The sequence below is a fragment of the Melopsittacus undulatus genome, chromosome 10 (genome assembly GCF_012275295.1).
Source record: "Melopsittacus undulatus isolate bMelUnd1 chromosome 10, bMelUnd1.mat.Z, whole genome shotgun sequence".
Taxonomy (NCBI): Eukaryota; Metazoa; Chordata; class Aves; order Psittaciformes; family Psittaculidae; genus Melopsittacus; species Melopsittacus undulatus.
The window spans coordinates 17737768-17753186 of NC_047536.1; the positions used below are offsets into that span (position 1 = coordinate 17737768).

Sequence of the window (15419 nt, forward strand, 5' to 3'; positions counted from 1 at the left end):
AGGTGCAGGGTCTGTGCTCCTCTGCTTTGCTGTAGTCAGTTCATGGAACTACTCATCTCCTATGTTCCTCTAAGCCTGGTTACAGTCATAGCTGTAGGTGCATGCACCACTACATCCTCACCCTATTTCTGCTCCTCTCTGCCTGGATTGCTTCCAAAACTTGCTCCACAGATTGAGATGGGCAAGTGGGGGCAGAGAGAGGTGGTTCCCTCTTTCACCTGTAGAGGCAGCTTTGCTGTATCAGTTAAACCCCTCAGTGATGCCCCTGAGTCCATTAGCATTGCAGGCTCGTGTGGATGCTTTGGAAAGCTTTGTGGGAAACATATTTCTGCATAGATTCCCCATTGTGCAGCCCGGAGTGGTGGTCAGCGAGGGGAGGGGCAGGGCTCTCCCATAAGGGATTTAAGAGGAGAGTGTGGCTGGGGCTGCCTGGTACTCACCATCACCTCGCAGCTGGAGCTGTTTGCCTTAAGGATGGCTGGAGTAAGTAGTTTCTTTGCAGAACAAAGGGAAATCATCAGGGTGAGATGCCCTGGGTGGGACTGGTGGTGGGGAGTGGGTGCTACAGGGGTGGGAAGGCAGCCTCAGTTGGCCTGTCACTGGGCAGCAGCTCTTCAGCTCCTGAAGACACAGCAGTTGTCCTGGAGGTTGGGATTCCCTGTGCTTCAAGGGCTTACAGCATCCCATCCTATGGGTCAGGGTGCTGGATACTGCCCCAGGGAGGTCCATGTCCCTTCCCAGGCTCACAGCACAGACTGCGCTGCACTTCGGTGCTGCTGGGATGTGCTGGTTTCCAGAGGGTCCCTGGCCCTGTAGGTAGCAGATGACAGGATTTGCAGCGTGGGCTTTGCTTTGTTGCAGGGTAACTGGAGGTCCCGGCAGCACCGTGTGGATGCAGAGGCGTGCAGCCCCCTTCCTGCAGTGCTGGGAGCTCCTGGCGAAGGATGGGGGGAGACACGCAGATCCAAGGCATGCTGTACCAACACATCACTTGTCTGATGCACTAATACTGCACAACTGGGTTTCTGTTGGGCTGACATCTCCGTCAGGTCTTGCTGTGCAGGCTGATGGCCCAGGGAGACCAGTCCCTGTCTGAGCTGTGCCATTGACACAGTTACTGGTGCTGTGGGGGCATCTTCAGCTGAGCAGATGGATCTTTCCTGGTGCACATCAGGGGCAGCAGCTGTTCCAGGAGCAGCTCATCTTCCACCCCTCTTTCTCTGGCCCTGTTTCTGCATTTCAAATAGCATCAGTGTCAAAACTGAGACAATGCTGCCAGTGTCCCTGCTTAGGGATGCTGCTGGAGCAATAGCACTTGTTGAACGGGCAGGGGTCAGGGAGGTGTTCTTGTCCCGTTGCACTGTAGCACAAATCAGAGCCCAGCAAACCCGAATCATGCATTTATCCACTTCTTACTGGGATAAGAGAGTAACACAGCCACTTTAGCCCAGTCTTGCTTCAAAATGGGCTCATTTTCTGGCAGAGACAGAAAACGGGCAGCATCCAAGGAGCCTGGAAATCACTGTGTGAATGGTGGGAGCCACAAGGAAGATGTTCATGGTTTGAATCTTACACCCGGGGCAGCATCCTCCTCACGCCTGCTGCTCTCCTGCCCCACAGGTGCTGTGCTGGGGCTGGCTGCTCTCTGCTCTGAGGATGCTTTCCCACAGGAAGCAGATCCCGGCTGCCTCGGAGCACTCCAGCCTTCGCCGCTGCCTCTCCACTGTGGACCTTGTTGCCTTGGGAATAGGCAGCACTCTGGGGGTCGGTGTCTACGTCCTGGCAGGGAAGATGGCTAAAACCAGCTCCGGCCCCAGCATTGTCCTCTCCTTCCTGATCGCAGCCGTGGTGTCCGCTCTGGCAGGACTGTGCTACGCTGAGTTCGGGGCCCCTGTGCCCCTGGCTGCCTCTGCCTATCTGTACAGCTATGTGACAGTGGGTGAGCTGGGGGCATTCATCGCTGGCTGGAACCTGCTGCTGTCCTATGTCATTGGTATGAGCCCCCTTTGATCCCCTGCCTTTGCTGGGTGTCATTCCCAGACCCCATGGAACCATCACCTCTCCCCAGGTACCGCCAGCATCGCCTGGGCCTGGAGTGCTACCCTTGACCAGCTCCTCGGCAGGAAGATGGGGAGGTTTTTGGGTGCTCACGCAGCCATGAGCTCTGTGGGGCTGGCAGAGCACCCGGATGCCTTTGCTGCTGGCCTGGTGGTGCTGCTGGTAGGTAGGGTGCAGCTCCCTGTGCCATCCTCTGTCATGCAGGATGAGCTCCTCACCCCACCTTCAGGATGGTGCTGATCCCTCTGAGGCTTTGCTATTTCCCTGAGCAAAGAATGGGGAACACAAGGGGGATCTGTGGAAATCTGCAGCTCCTCCCTACTCTGTCACTGTCCCCCTCTTTCCACCCTCTCCAGTAGTGTCTACCCTGGGCTTGGTTTCATACAGGATGCTCAGACAGGTTTGCTTTTTTCCCCAGGGCTTCTTTCCTTTGGAGTGAAGGAGTCCACCACAGTCAACAAAGTCTTCACAGCTCTCAAGGTGCTCATCCTGCTCTTTGTCACACTGAGTGGCTTCATCAAAGGCGACCTGAGCAACTGGAAGCTCAGGAAGGATGACCTGCCACGGGCAGCTGGGTATGAGATCTGCTCTCTCTGTGCTGCCTACAGAGGGTGATGGGGATGGATGGTTCATCCCCCTAATGCTTTATCCCAGAAAATCCCACTTCTCTTCCATTTTTCATCGCCCTGTTGGTAATGAGTCAGAGAACCAATACCCTGCTGGGCTGATGCTGGAGGGGTGGGCAGGTTGGATGGACTGTTCTGCCTGGTCCCCCCGTTACACTGACCTCTCTGCACTGCCTGCCTCTTCCTCCTCCCAGGAACCAGTCTGTGGCTGACAACATCACCAGTGCCTTTGGAGTGGGAGGCTTCATACCCTATGGCTTCAGTGGAACCCTGGCTGGAGCCTCTACCTGTTTCTATGCCTTTGTTGGGTTTGACTGCATTGCTACCATGGGTGAGATGGGGAGAGGTGCTGGTGGGCCCCTGCCCTGCAGGCTGGGGTCCATGGCAGTGATTCTCCCTGCAGAAGCTAATGTAGGGCTGGGAATGGCACATTCCTGGCCCTGTTGCTCTTTCCTGTCCTCTGTGTTCAAAGGAGGATCTATAAGAGTCATTGTGGCATGACTGGGCTAATCCCAAAGCATGTCCCCGTAATCCTGGAGCCCAGGAGCTCTATGTCCTTGGGAGAAGGCCTCTGTGTCCCTTCTCTCCTGGGGGAATACAGGATATGCTCTCCAGCCTGAGCTGGCTCTTAGCATGCCATGCACATTGAATGAGCATCTGTTTTTAAAGCTGAGCTTGTCCTCCCCCAGGGGAAGAAGTGAGGAACCCGCAGAGATCCATCCCTGTGGGCATCATCCTCTCCCTCCTCATCTGCTTCCTGGCGTACTTCGGGGTGTCTGCTGCCCTCACCCTGATGACGCCCTACTACCTCCTGGACACCATGAGCCCGCTCTCAATGGTGTTTGAATACATTGGCTGGAGCAGTGCAAAGCACGCTGTGGCTGTGGGGTCACTGTGTGCCCTGACAACCAGGTGAGGGCAGTCCTCTGTGCCTCAGGGCAAGGTTCACTGGAGCTCTAACACATCCAGAAGCTATTTCCAGTCCCTTCCCACTGCCCTGCTTGGCCAAAATCCCTCAGCCCTTCCTCACAAGCCCCGTTGCTCCCATCCTGGTTCCACCCTGGTCCCATCCTCACCAGCAATACACCCCTTGCCATGATGCTTTTAGCCCCAGAGGAAGTAGTTAGGTGTTTGGTGGCACCGTGGCTGCAGGAGCAGGCTGGGGTGTCTTGGTGTGCACAGGGCTGCCCATGACCTGCAGACATCACTTCCCTGATACTGTTCCTCATCTGATGGGGAGGGACGTGATAGATTTGTCAGCATGTTCTTGAGAAGGTGGTGGACCGTCCAGATGAACAGGAGCTCCCTTTCCACACAAGGAGCAAAAGGCAGGATGGCATCTCCTGGATTCCTGCTCTTTTCTCCCCCCTTCTCTGCAGCCTCCTGGGCTCCATGTTCCCCATGCCACGGATCCTGTATGCAATGGCTTGAGATGGGCTCCTCTTCAAACCTCTGGCCAAAGTGAGTCACCGTCAGTGCCCAGTGGCGGCTACGCTGGTGCCTGGAGCAGTGGCAGGTGAGTGATTGTGTTACCCCTTAACCATGAGCAGGGCCTGGTAGATGTTCTCTTCCAGCAAGACAGCACAGACCCCAGTAGCCTGCTGGTAGCTGTTGTAGCAATATCTCTGTGCACAGAGGTCTCGCTGTGGGTGAGGATATTTCACCTTGGGTTCAGCTTCTCTTGAGTTACCATGCAGGAGGTGGCAGGATGCTCTGCACTGGTGACCAAAGCATTATCAAGGGGCTTGAGTTGCAGTGGGTGTTGGGGTACATGGTGGGGCAGAGAGCACAGCTGAGATGGGCACAGCAGCAGCGCTGACAGCTCTGCTGGGAGCCTGAAAAGGGCTTCTGATCCCTGCAGCTCTCCTGGCCCTCCTCTTTGACCTGAAAGCCCTGGTTGACATGATGTCCATCGGCACACTGCTGGCTTACTTGCTGGTGGCTGGCTGTGTGCTGCTGCTCAGGTGAGTGCTGGGGACAGGGCTTACCCAGCCTCTGATGTTGGCTATACCCGGGACATCCAACATTGCTCCTCAGGTATTGGCCTGGGTCCAGCACTAAGGACACTCCTGCAGGGAAGGGCCTGGCTGTGCAGCTCTGGTGAAACCATCTTGTTCATCCACCCCCACATCCCACCCCACGCTCCTCCTCTGCAGTGGCCTGGGCTCTGACAGCCATAGGTACGCCCAGGAGCGATGGATGGCATTTATGGGGAGCCAGCATGGGATAACCACAGGGCATTGCTGCTGTAGCACGGGCTGCTCCCTGTAAACCATCCCGCAGCAGGATCTGCCTGGCTCCCTCCTGCCCTCTCCTGACTGCAGCACAACTGCTGCCCCAATGGGACCTTTGGAAACCTGCTCCCTGCTGGAGGGAAAAGCTAAACCCACCATGGCAAACCCTCCAGCCCCGTCCCCTGGTTGTTCTTTGTCCGTCCCACCACGGCAGCACGGGTGAGGGATGGGATCAGCACGGGAAAGCGCTGTCCTCACACTGCTGTGGTCCCTCTGCAGCCACCCTGGTGTGTGCTGTGAGCTGGGTGAGCACCGCGGGGCTGCAGTGCCTCTGTGCCGGGGGTGCCTGGTGCATCCCTGCCCTGGCTCTGCCTCTCCTGGGGATCCTGGTGGCAGCTCTGCTCATCCGGAGACAGCCTCAGAGCTGGGAGAGAGCATCCTTCATGGTGAGCACACAGCCCGGCCCTGGGGACTGTGCCCAGGGAGAGGGACCTGCGGGACGGAGAGCAGGGAAGTGCACAGCCCCCCGGGGAAAGGGTTACATTGCATATGGGTGGTCTCTCTGCTTTAGGTCAGGCAGACCCTCACCGCATCCACAATGGGCTGTATTGGTCTTGGGAATTTGCATAGGGACCATGCCTGGTTCTTCCCTACCGTGTTCCACAGGCCAAAGTGGCACCTCCTGCAGCCCCAGCTGAGCCTGTTGAACAAATCAGAGCTGCTCCTCAGTAAATGATTACCTGATCTTGACACCCTGGGTTAGTTTTGCCAGTGTTTTGCTGCCTCCCCCCTCAAACCCTGCAGTACCTCCTGTCCCACCAACCAAACCCTCCAGAGCATCCCTCTCCAGCACAGGCTGTGGTCCCAGCTCACATCTCTGAGCCTCACACCTTCCTCTCACCTCTTGGTGACTACCTAAAGCTGCAAAGAGCTGAACTTGACTGTGAAACCTCTGTCTGGTCCATCTGGGTGAAGTCATGACCCCCTTCCCTTGTGCTTGGTCCCTGCAGGTTCCCTGCCTACCCTTCCTGCCGCTTCTCAGCATCACCATCAACAGCATCCTGATGGCCCAGCTCAGTGTGGGTGCCTGGCTGCGGTACCTGCTCTGGATGGCCATTGGTAAGCCTGGATGCCCTTCACAACACAGAGCTGGTAGCAACCTCTTTTGGTGAAGCCTTGGTTTGAGAGCCAGTGGCACTAATGCTGTCTGCAGAGTGGTGGAGGGCAGATGGAGGAGATGCTGAACTCTGATATCAAAGGGTGGTGGGAACACTCTGTCCTTTGATATGGGGCCCAAAGGGAAGGGGTGATTACACTGTGCTTGGGAGAGGAGGGAAGAGAGAGGCTCCCCACCCTGTTCTGCCCATTCCCAGGCTTCCTTATTTACTTTGGCTATGGGATCCGGCACAGCGCTGAGAGCCACCAGCCTGAAGGGGCAACTCCCTGGGAGGCAACGGGAAGCACGGCCAGGGAAGTGGCTTTGGAGCCCTGCGGGACTGTGCGGTGCCCATCTGCTCCGGGGCAATAAGAGGGGAGAGCTGGTCCCAGGGGGAAGAGAGGTCCCTTGGGCTCAAGGCTGCATCCTGCAGAGTTTGGTGAGCATCCCTGAACAACCTGAATCCTCATGGCGAGCCCCCTGCTGAACCGAAGGAGGTTTGCAGAGGATAAAGCAAACAAGGCTTTGCTGCTGTTGGTGTTGTGGGTTGACTGTCTGTGCCTTTGGAACTTCTCTGCAGGCTCCCAATTACCCTCTGCCCCTTGCACACTCTGGTCCCTCAGCTGCTCACAGCAGAGCAGGAGGCTTCTAAGTGCTGCCCTGATCCGCCTGTCTCTCCATGAATGCTAAGGCACTGCCTGGGTCAGCTTTGTACCTCCTTATGGTGGGCAAGTCCCTTTCTGGCCTCATTTATTCCTCCTCCTCAGTTCCCAGGGCTCCCCTTTCCCAAAGCCAGGCACATTCCTCCAGGTCCCACGCAGCATCTGCCTTGGGGGCACTGGGATACGGTACCAGGTGCCCAGGGGAGGGTGCCAGACCCCACCAGCCTCATCTCCCTTTGCCAAGAGATCCTGCCCCTTTCAATCCCAGCTAGGCAGGGTTTGCTGCTCCACTTCCTCTGCTTTGATGCTACAGTGCCTGCTGCATCCCCATGCATCCCTGAGGATGCTGTGCAAAGATGGAGCCATCCATTCCAAGAGCCGTGGGGGTGCCTGGGGCAGTGGGTGCCCTGGAGGGGACATGGCTCTGACACAGCAGGCACCCCCATTTCCTACTGTTGATGGTTAGGGTAAGAGCCAGACCCCACATCCCGGCTGCCTCATTCAGCTGCTGTTTTCCTGGTATGGATCAGCACAAAGGACAGAAGCAGCAGTTGCTGTGGCCCTGCTAGCTTGGCAAGAATGGGAGGGTTAGGGTCTGCTCTGTGCAGGAGCCCATTGAAATGAATGAAATGAGGGAAGCAGCAGGAAAAGGGGGACCAAGAGTAGGGCTTCCTTGTGGCTTTGTGGTGCCTGTTCCTGCCCCTCCCCGTGTTCCCCTTAGCCCTGCTGTGAGATACTCCTGCACCATTCCCAAACCCACCAACATGGGATTCTGAGGCTGCTTCTTCTTACAGACTTGTAATTGTAACAGCCAGCGGCACGGCCTGGTGCACGTCCACACACACAAACACACCAGGGCTCAGCAGCCCTGGCGGGGGGACAGGCCAGTGACAGCCCCCGGAGCACTGACCATCCCATGGTGCTCATGCACCCTCTGGAAAGTGCTTATGTGCATCCAGCCCTGCTGGCAGCATCTTCCCAATGGGGATGTGCTGGCTTGGAGCAGGAGGGATGTGACCTGCCGAAGCCTGCTCTTCCTTGGGAGGATGCTCTGCTCCCCAGACGTGCACCTCTGGGCATGCAGCCTCTGCCCAGCTTTGGGGGAAAGGGTGGCACTGGTGGGGTGGTGCTGCTGATGTGTAGTGGGGACAGGAGGGCTTGGTGTCTGTGTGGCAGTGAGTGGGGGAAGGCCTGGGATGCAGGAGTGATTCCTGGGAGCTGTTTGCTGGAGATGGAGGAGGTGAGGAGGGTATGGGTGGGAGGGCCAGGCTAGCATGGTCTATAGCAGGGGCAGTTCTGGAGGTGGCAGATGTACCCAGCTGCACCCATTCTGGGGCTCAGAGCTGGGCTTGGCCACCTCCTTCCCCAGGAGTGAGGTACCTTACCATCTCCATATCCCATTGCTCTCCTCAGCTTCCCTGTGCTCATCCCCATCCCAGTGACTACCTCATCTTCCTCCTCATGCCCCCAAGCAGCACTGATGCTGGTCCTGCTCATAGCCAAGCACTGGGTTTGATCCAGCCCAATCTGTGTGTCCTGGCTGACCCCTTTTATCCCTAGAAAGCATCCCACCAGAGGCAGGGGGTGCAGGGATGGCGCAGTGGGGTTGCCATGGTGCCCCCCATGGGCTGGGGAAAGGCAGGCGCAAGTGTCCTGTGCAATGCTCCATTGCCCTTGGTTGGATGGGGCCAGCCCAGGGGCCTGCCCCGGCAATGGGGCACTTGTGAGAGCAGGCCTGGGCTCTGGTACCCAGAGGGAAGCGCTGACACCCCCGGCACTGCACTACGTGGCGATGAGGGGCACGTCGCCGGCAGCGATGGGGAATGGGGAGCCGTCCCCTCCATTGAGCACGCGGTACAGCAGCTCCTCCTTCTCGCGGTGCGCCTGCTCCCGTAGCTGGGCCTCCTTCTCCAGGGCTCCACGAGCAGCCAGGAGCTCCTCTGAGAGCTGCCTGTGGGGAAACAGCATCTGGGAATGGCACCGTGGGCTCTGATACATTCCTGATGTGTCCCCAGTGTCAACTTGGTGCATGGAACCAGCACTTACCTCGCCATGACCAAGTGATTCTGGGTGCGAACTTGCAGGTCCTCATTCTCCTGCTGCAGGGTCTTCACCTTCTCCTCCAGCAGAAGGTTCTTCTCTGCCTGGAAGTGGGCATGAGGATGAGGAGGGAGGCAGAAAGTGATGGCATTGCACCTGCATCCCCTCCCTGCTCAAAGAGAGCAACCAGGCTGCATCCGCCTCCTCTTTAGCTGCACCTTCTGGATGGGATTCAGATGGTGAGAGAAGATGGAAAGAGCAAAGCCCACTTGTGACCCCCCTGCATTCCTTTCAACCCACCACAGTCTCCAGGTTCAGCAGCTTCTTGTCCAGCCCATGGATGTGCTCATTCTTCATCTCAATGACAAAGTGCAGGCTCTCCAGCTCCTGCTCCCAGAAGGGGCTGGGGCTCCCGTGTTCCTACAGGGCACAGGGCATGGGCAGCTGTAGGGAGGGCACTGGGGTATCTGCCGTGGCTCATCCCACACACATGACTCCGTGTTTCACCCATTCCCTGTGTTCAAGAGACCCCAACAGCCCACGCATCTCCCAGGGATGGGGCTTTGCTCCCCACTTGAGCTGCCCCCTGCCCCCCCAGCATCTCAGGGTCCATCCAAGAAGCACCCCAGAGGCAGGTCCCCTCTCTGCACCTCAATGTGCTTCTTGTAGTCTGTGCTCATAAGTGACTCCTCCACCCGCTTCATCCTGTCCTGGAAGGACTTCAGCTGGGAATTCAGTGCCTGGATCGTCTCCTATTGCAGCCAGGGAAGAAGCAAGGTAGGAGATAGCTGGGATTCCTTCCTAAGCAGAGCTGGGCTGTGGCACCCCCATAGCCCCAGAGCTGGAGGAGTCTGCGTGGTCCCCAGGAGCTTGGGGCACCATGACGGAACCAGCAGATGATCCTCAAGCGCTCCACAACCCCCCCCCTCTACAGGGATTTCCCACAGGTACCTGTAAGGCTGCCTGGGACCTGTGGTAGGATTCTGCCAGCAGCAGCTTCTCCTGCTCATGTGCTCTCTGGAGCTCTGCAGGGGGAACAGGAGCCAAGTGTCACCGGTGTGGGACACCAGGGCAAGGAGCCCCAAGGTGCCATGGAGCTGGGGGGGACCCACAGGATTGGGGTGAGCCCTGCTGTCCCAGCACACACCTTGCAGGGTCTCCGTGTGCTCTCTCCTCAGGGCATCAAACTGGTCCTTCAGCTCCCGGTCTTTTCCCTTTTCCACCTGGGAAGCAGGGAGATGACAAACCCCACCTGTATGACCTGGTGTGAGGGATGCTGTGGCCCTCCCAGCCCCTTGTGCTTCATTGCTAGACCAGCACCATTCCAGGCCTCCTAACCCCTTCCTATCCCCTTCCTTCTCCCCAAAACGGGAGAGCTCAGCCCAACACATTCCTGGTCCATGACTGACACCTGGAAACTCCTGGCTAGCCACATGCTCCCTGCCCAGCCGCTGTCCCCAGCAGCACCCACGTTTGACTGACCTGGATGTCACCATCCTGGGTGATTCCCTTGGTGCCTTCCCATCTGGCATCTTGCAGCCGCTCCTCCTCATCCTCCTCCTGACCTTGGAGGAGCCTTGTACTCTCTGTCCGCTCCTCTGGCAGTGCTGCCTTCTCCTTCCCATCCTCAGGCAAGAGGGTGGCATTGGCTGCAATGCAAATGTGGCTGGAATGGTGCTGGCTGCATCCTGCTAACTGGGCTGCTTGGATGTCCTGGCCTGGGTTCAGCCCCTGTCCTCTTCCCATTGGACAAATACCTGCCCCCGTCTCACTGGTGCAAACTAACACTAATTGGGATGCTGTTGACAGGTTCAGAGAGGACACAGCTCATTAGGGGACAACCTAGCTGCCTGAGAGGATGGGATGCCTCATCTCTGGGATGCCATCCTCTCTGGATACAATCACCTCTGGATGCCACCATCTTTGGGATGCCATTGTCTTTGGGATGCCATCATCTCTGCCCACTTGCACAAGTGCCATGTGGAGGCTGCAGCCACCATCCCCATCCTCCCCAGTGCAGGCTGGCCACCCTGTGGTCCATCCTAATGCCTTATTAATATCACAATAGGAAAGCACAACAGGGGGAAGAAGACACACATCTTCTCACCGTGCTCTGTCGTCAAGGCCGTGAGCTCCTGGGAAGCTGGTCCCCTCTGCTGCTGGGCTTTTAGCTGTCTCTAAGAGAGAGAAAGGGCTGGAGCAGGGGGGACAAAGCAGGGCACAGGACACCCTGCAGCAGGCACCCTGCCCTGGGCATGCTTCAGCTCTCCTAAAACACGTGCTCGAGCAGCAGTGGTCCCTCCCTGCCCTCCCCAGCATCCATGGGTGCCTGGCAGGCAGCTCCGAGCTGTTTCCCTTCATCACGGATGCTTCCAACCTGGCATAGCCAGCCACTGGCTGGAAAACCCAGAGGATGCTCACAACCCCCCTGACATAGTGCTGGTGCAAAATAGGGTCCAGCAGCAAAACATGTGGTGGGGAGGAGCAAGCAGCACTCACCATGGTTGTGGCTATGGTGCTTCCTTGCCAGCTTCCTCCTGCCCTGACCCTGCTGCCTTGGGATGCTCAGGGTCAGCCTGGTCCCTGGCATCCCACACAAGCCGATGCTTTACACAGCTGGGCTTTGGCCCAGGAGTGAGACATGAAAACCATAAACCAGAGGCACTGCGGGCCCTGTGCAGGGCTGGCAGCGGCACAGGCAGTGACCTCAGGAGCACAGGAATGTGATGCTCGGCCCCACTCACTCCCGCATGCTCCCACTGCTGCCGGGGGCTGATAGAACCCAGAGCCGGGAGCTGCCTTCAGCAATGCAGCTGTGTGGGACGGATGCCTTCCAGCCCTGCACGGGCTTAATTTAGTCACTTGGAGGGGAGGAGGAGAAGAAGGAAAGAGACGTGGATGAATTTTTATGTGTTCCTGGACGGTAGAAGCAAATCTCGCCTGCTCTTGCAGCTCAGCCTCCCCAGTGCAGGGTACATCCTGCCCCTGATGCCCATCATTGCATCGTGCTTCTAGGTAGGGGTGTGGATGCATTGTGGACAAGGGGATGCACCTGCAGGCATGATGCTGCTCTCCAGCACCCAACAAAGCTGCCTCTAAGAACACTGGTCCCTAGCAAAACCAGCCCTGCAGCCTGCAGGAGCTTGGATCAATACAGACCAGATTGGGAGCCGGGGGAAAGCAAACAGGGACCTGCCTCTGCCCCCCCTTCAGCTCCCCTCCTGCAGCCGCGGGGAAGTGCAGTTGCCAGAGAGGCTCGGGAAGACTCCGAGCCTCTGGGAAGCCACAGCTTTATCTTCCCTTCTATGGCGTGAGCGCTGCGGTGTTGAGCACAGCCCAGGCAGTGGGATAAGGAGGCACCAGTCGGTCGGGATTCACAGGGCTTGTTCTCACTCCCGACACAAGTTGCCCTGCAAACATGGGTCACCCTGGGATCTGCTGAGCTCCAGGGTCTCCATCCTGCTCCCTTACCCGTCTCATGCTAATGTGCACCCCCCTCCTATTTAATGTACCCCGTGTCCCATGCTGGGTTTTGGGGTCTGGAGAGTGTAGATGGGGCAGTTGTGGCTCTGCAAGCCTGGGAGCATCACAGCAACCTCAAACACCTCACAGGTTTTACTGATAGAAAGCACAGGCTGTGCGAGGGGACTGTCCATGGATGGACATGGAGACACCCTTCGGGCCTGTAGGAGATACTGCAGTAGTGTCCTGAGCTAATTTCACTCCTAAGCACTCAATTATCCTTTGGGATGAGAGCTCCAAAGCCAGGTGAAAAGCAAAACATGGCTGTAAACTGAAATACAACAGCACCTTCCATTGCCACCTCCAGAGCAGCACATGGCACCCACATCTCTGGTGTCACCCGTGCATTTTGGAGGGCTGGAAGCCAATTCCAGTATCCACTATGAAAGGAGCAGGTTGGGAGTTGCTCCATCTGGAATGGCTTTGGCCCAGGGAAGAAGCAGTCTGGAACATCCCTCAGGTGCAGGGCATCAGCAGCGCTGCTTATCCTGTAAAGTCTCAGCATGGAAACCTCTGGCTTTGGCTTTGGGGAGGCTCATGCCAAGAAATAACTTCCAGCTATAAAAAAGTGCCCACATTCTTAGAACTAAACATTTCTAACAGTGTGGAGCAGAGCTGCTTATGGATGGATTAACTGGGATTTCAAGCAGCACCTGAGGCATCCAGAAAGATGCCAGTGGCGGGGAGGACCCACACAGAGGCAGCTGCAGGCTCTGCTTCAGCTTTCAGCATGAGGTGGGGTTTTGCACTGTATTTTTCTTCCTCCTTTCCTGTTTTACAAGTGTGTTAAGCAACGAAACCCTGCAACAACAAATGAAATCACACAGAGGCAGGAAATGAGCATTTAAATCCCAACCCTGCTCCTGGACTCCAGGTTCTGCTCTGTGGCCCTGGAGAAGGGGGCCAGGATTTGGCCTGTGACCCTATAGAACCTCCCCAGGACCTGCAGCAGATGCTCAGCGCTGTCACAGCATCGCTGGCTCAGGTCTGTGGGCCCTGCCTTTGCTGCTGTTTTTCCTCTATTGAGGTCGTGTTATGAGATAACCATCACCTCTTGTTGTACAGTCAGATCGCATACACAGCCTTCATGCCATTGACAGCCCTGAGCTCTGCATCCTGACCTTTCCCTGGCTCCTGCTCCTACATATAGTTCCTATAGCTCCAAAATAAGTTCACCCCAGCACTGGAAGGTGGCCAAAGCTCAGCCCTGATCCTTTGGGAAGGAGTCTGGGCCTCTCTCATGCGGGGAGCATGACTGAAGGGCAAGTGGTGGTGATGGGGACCTGCAGGGACAGTGCCTGCAGCTTGGGGCTGGGCTTTGTCCATGGCATCTTCTCCTGTGCCTCCTTATCGCCCTGCAGACCAGTGATGGGAAGGACGAGGCTGCCAAGCCGCCTCCCCCAGGGCACGCAGCAGTGCCTGGTATGAAATCCACCACCAGACCCATCTCAGCATGGGCTCCCCAAGGTCACCTCCAACCTGGGATGGGCCCCACAGCCTTTGCAGCCCCAGCCCCATGATGACCTTTCCTAGCTGTGCTCATTATCCATGGTGCAAACCGGGCTGCCCACGGCAGGGGGTGGAACTGAATGGTCTTAGGGTCCTTTCCAACCCAATCATTCTAGGATTTTATGCCCACCCGGGTCTTACTGGGTTTGGCAGCTCCCCCATCCCCAAACAACCCCATGGGACCACCTCTGCAAGTCCACTCATCAGCAGTGGGAGGGTGAAAGTATCCCACCTGCCTTTTGGTACCCAGGATGTGAGGACGTGTGCTTGAGTGTCTCGATGCCTGCCCTCACTCCTTGTTGCCATAAAGGGGATTTTTAGTGCTGCTTTTGCGATTAACTTGTGACTTAATCACAGCATCAGGGCTGTTTTATGGGGCACAAACTGCAGTGAGCAGTGCCTCAAGGCTCAGCACAGGAGCTGGGGAGCCGGCGAGGGCAGGAAGGGAGGTGTCTGCGGGCAAGTGACTGACTTCAGTTTCCTCTTTTCAGTTCTCAGCACCTGCAGCCTCAGGGCTGCTGTTTTCTGCCTGCACAGTGCCCCTTGTCACAGTCACAAACCAGCCCACAAGTGTCTGATCCCATGACAGAGAGAGCAGTGTTTGGGGTTTGTTTTTTGCTTCTATGTTATGGAGAAGCAGCCAAGGCTGCAAGTGCTGTAAATAAAGGCACTTGCTGGCTGCGGGGCTGTGCAAGCTCCACTCCTGCTCCCCCACACATCCCAGCAGTGGGTTGTGCTTTAGACACATGGTCCCAGGCAGCCGAGCTCTTGCAGCTGCCTTTGCGAAGGGCTGTCCATGTAGGGGGGAACACCAGCACTATGGGGCCTTTCCAGCTTTCCTCCTGCCCCTGCCACCCTCCAGCCACCACTGACACCAGTTACACACAGCACAACTTCACAAACGCCTCCCGAGGCTTATGGCAAAGTGAGAACACATCAAAAAAGAGCAATAATAAGCAGCGGATAAATTCTAGACCTTAAATCACAAGAGGTCTTCAGTGCAGAGCAATGCACTGATATCTGCTGGGGACTCAGCGTCCCCCTGAAGAAGTGTTGCCTTCAGCATGAAGGGGGACCCAGCATGAGAGAGGGGACAACTTTTGGGTCAAGGGAGGATGCTGTGGGAGAGTGGCAGAGGATGGGGGAACTCATCCCTGTCCTATATGGGACCAGCATTTCCAACAGGCACTGTCACCCCGTTGAGCATGGGTGCTGTGGGGGGTACAGCCCGGAGGGGTGCAGCACAGGTGGCTGCAACTCCCCCTGTACCCGGTGGGATACCCGCAGCCCGTTATAACCGCGCCCCCCCCCCCCCCCCCCCCGCCCCGCACACCTCCCACCCGCAGCAGTGCAAGCGGGGCTCCACGCACCCCCCATACCCACGCGAACCCAGCTCCACGCAAAGCCCCGACCCCTCGCAAGCCCCGACCCCAGCCCCAGCCCAGCCTCGCAGCCGCTACCTGGCCGCCGGTGGGGCAGCAGCGCAGGGCGCTGCCGGTGCAGCCCATGGGGCTCAGCCGCGGGGCGCGGGGCGCAGCATCTCCGGAGAGCGGATTCCGCTGCCCGACGGGACCGGACGGGACGGACGGGACGGGATGGGACGGAGGGGACA

General features: G+C 57.5%; 2 protein-coding genes across 2 annotated transcripts; one reads left to right on the forward strand and one right to left on the reverse strand.

The window, feature by feature from the left end:
* The first annotated feature begins 1656 nt into the window (after positions 1-1656).
* Positions 1657-8111, forward strand: LOC101872675 (cationic amino acid transporter 2-like). Its single transcript, XM_034066976.1, is given in 15 exon segments — positions 1657-1993; positions 2069-2224; positions 2477-2633; positions 2879-3015; positions 3374-3596; positions 4064-4200; positions 4546-4648; positions 4722-4864; positions 5198-5364; positions 5929-6037; positions 6292-6421; positions 7458-7498; positions 7501-7567; positions 7569-7623; positions 8106-8111. Coding segments are annotated over 15 exon segments (1968 nt in total).
* Positions 8095-15376, reverse strand: CCDC69 (coiled-coil domain containing 69). The gene is made up of 9 exons (XM_005147191.3): positions 15268-15376; positions 10884-10953; positions 10259-10425; positions 9924-9999; positions 9728-9801; positions 9427-9528; positions 9077-9196; positions 8783-8880; positions 8095-8687 (listed from the first exon to the last, which is right to left on the reverse strand). The coding sequence occupies exons 1-9, from the start codon at positions 15313-15315 to the stop codon at positions 8519-8521; spliced, it is 924 nt and encodes a 307-aa protein (XP_005147248.2). The 5' UTR covers positions 15316-15376; the 3' UTR covers positions 8095-8518.
* Between the last annotated feature and the right edge of the window lie 43 nt (positions 15377-15419).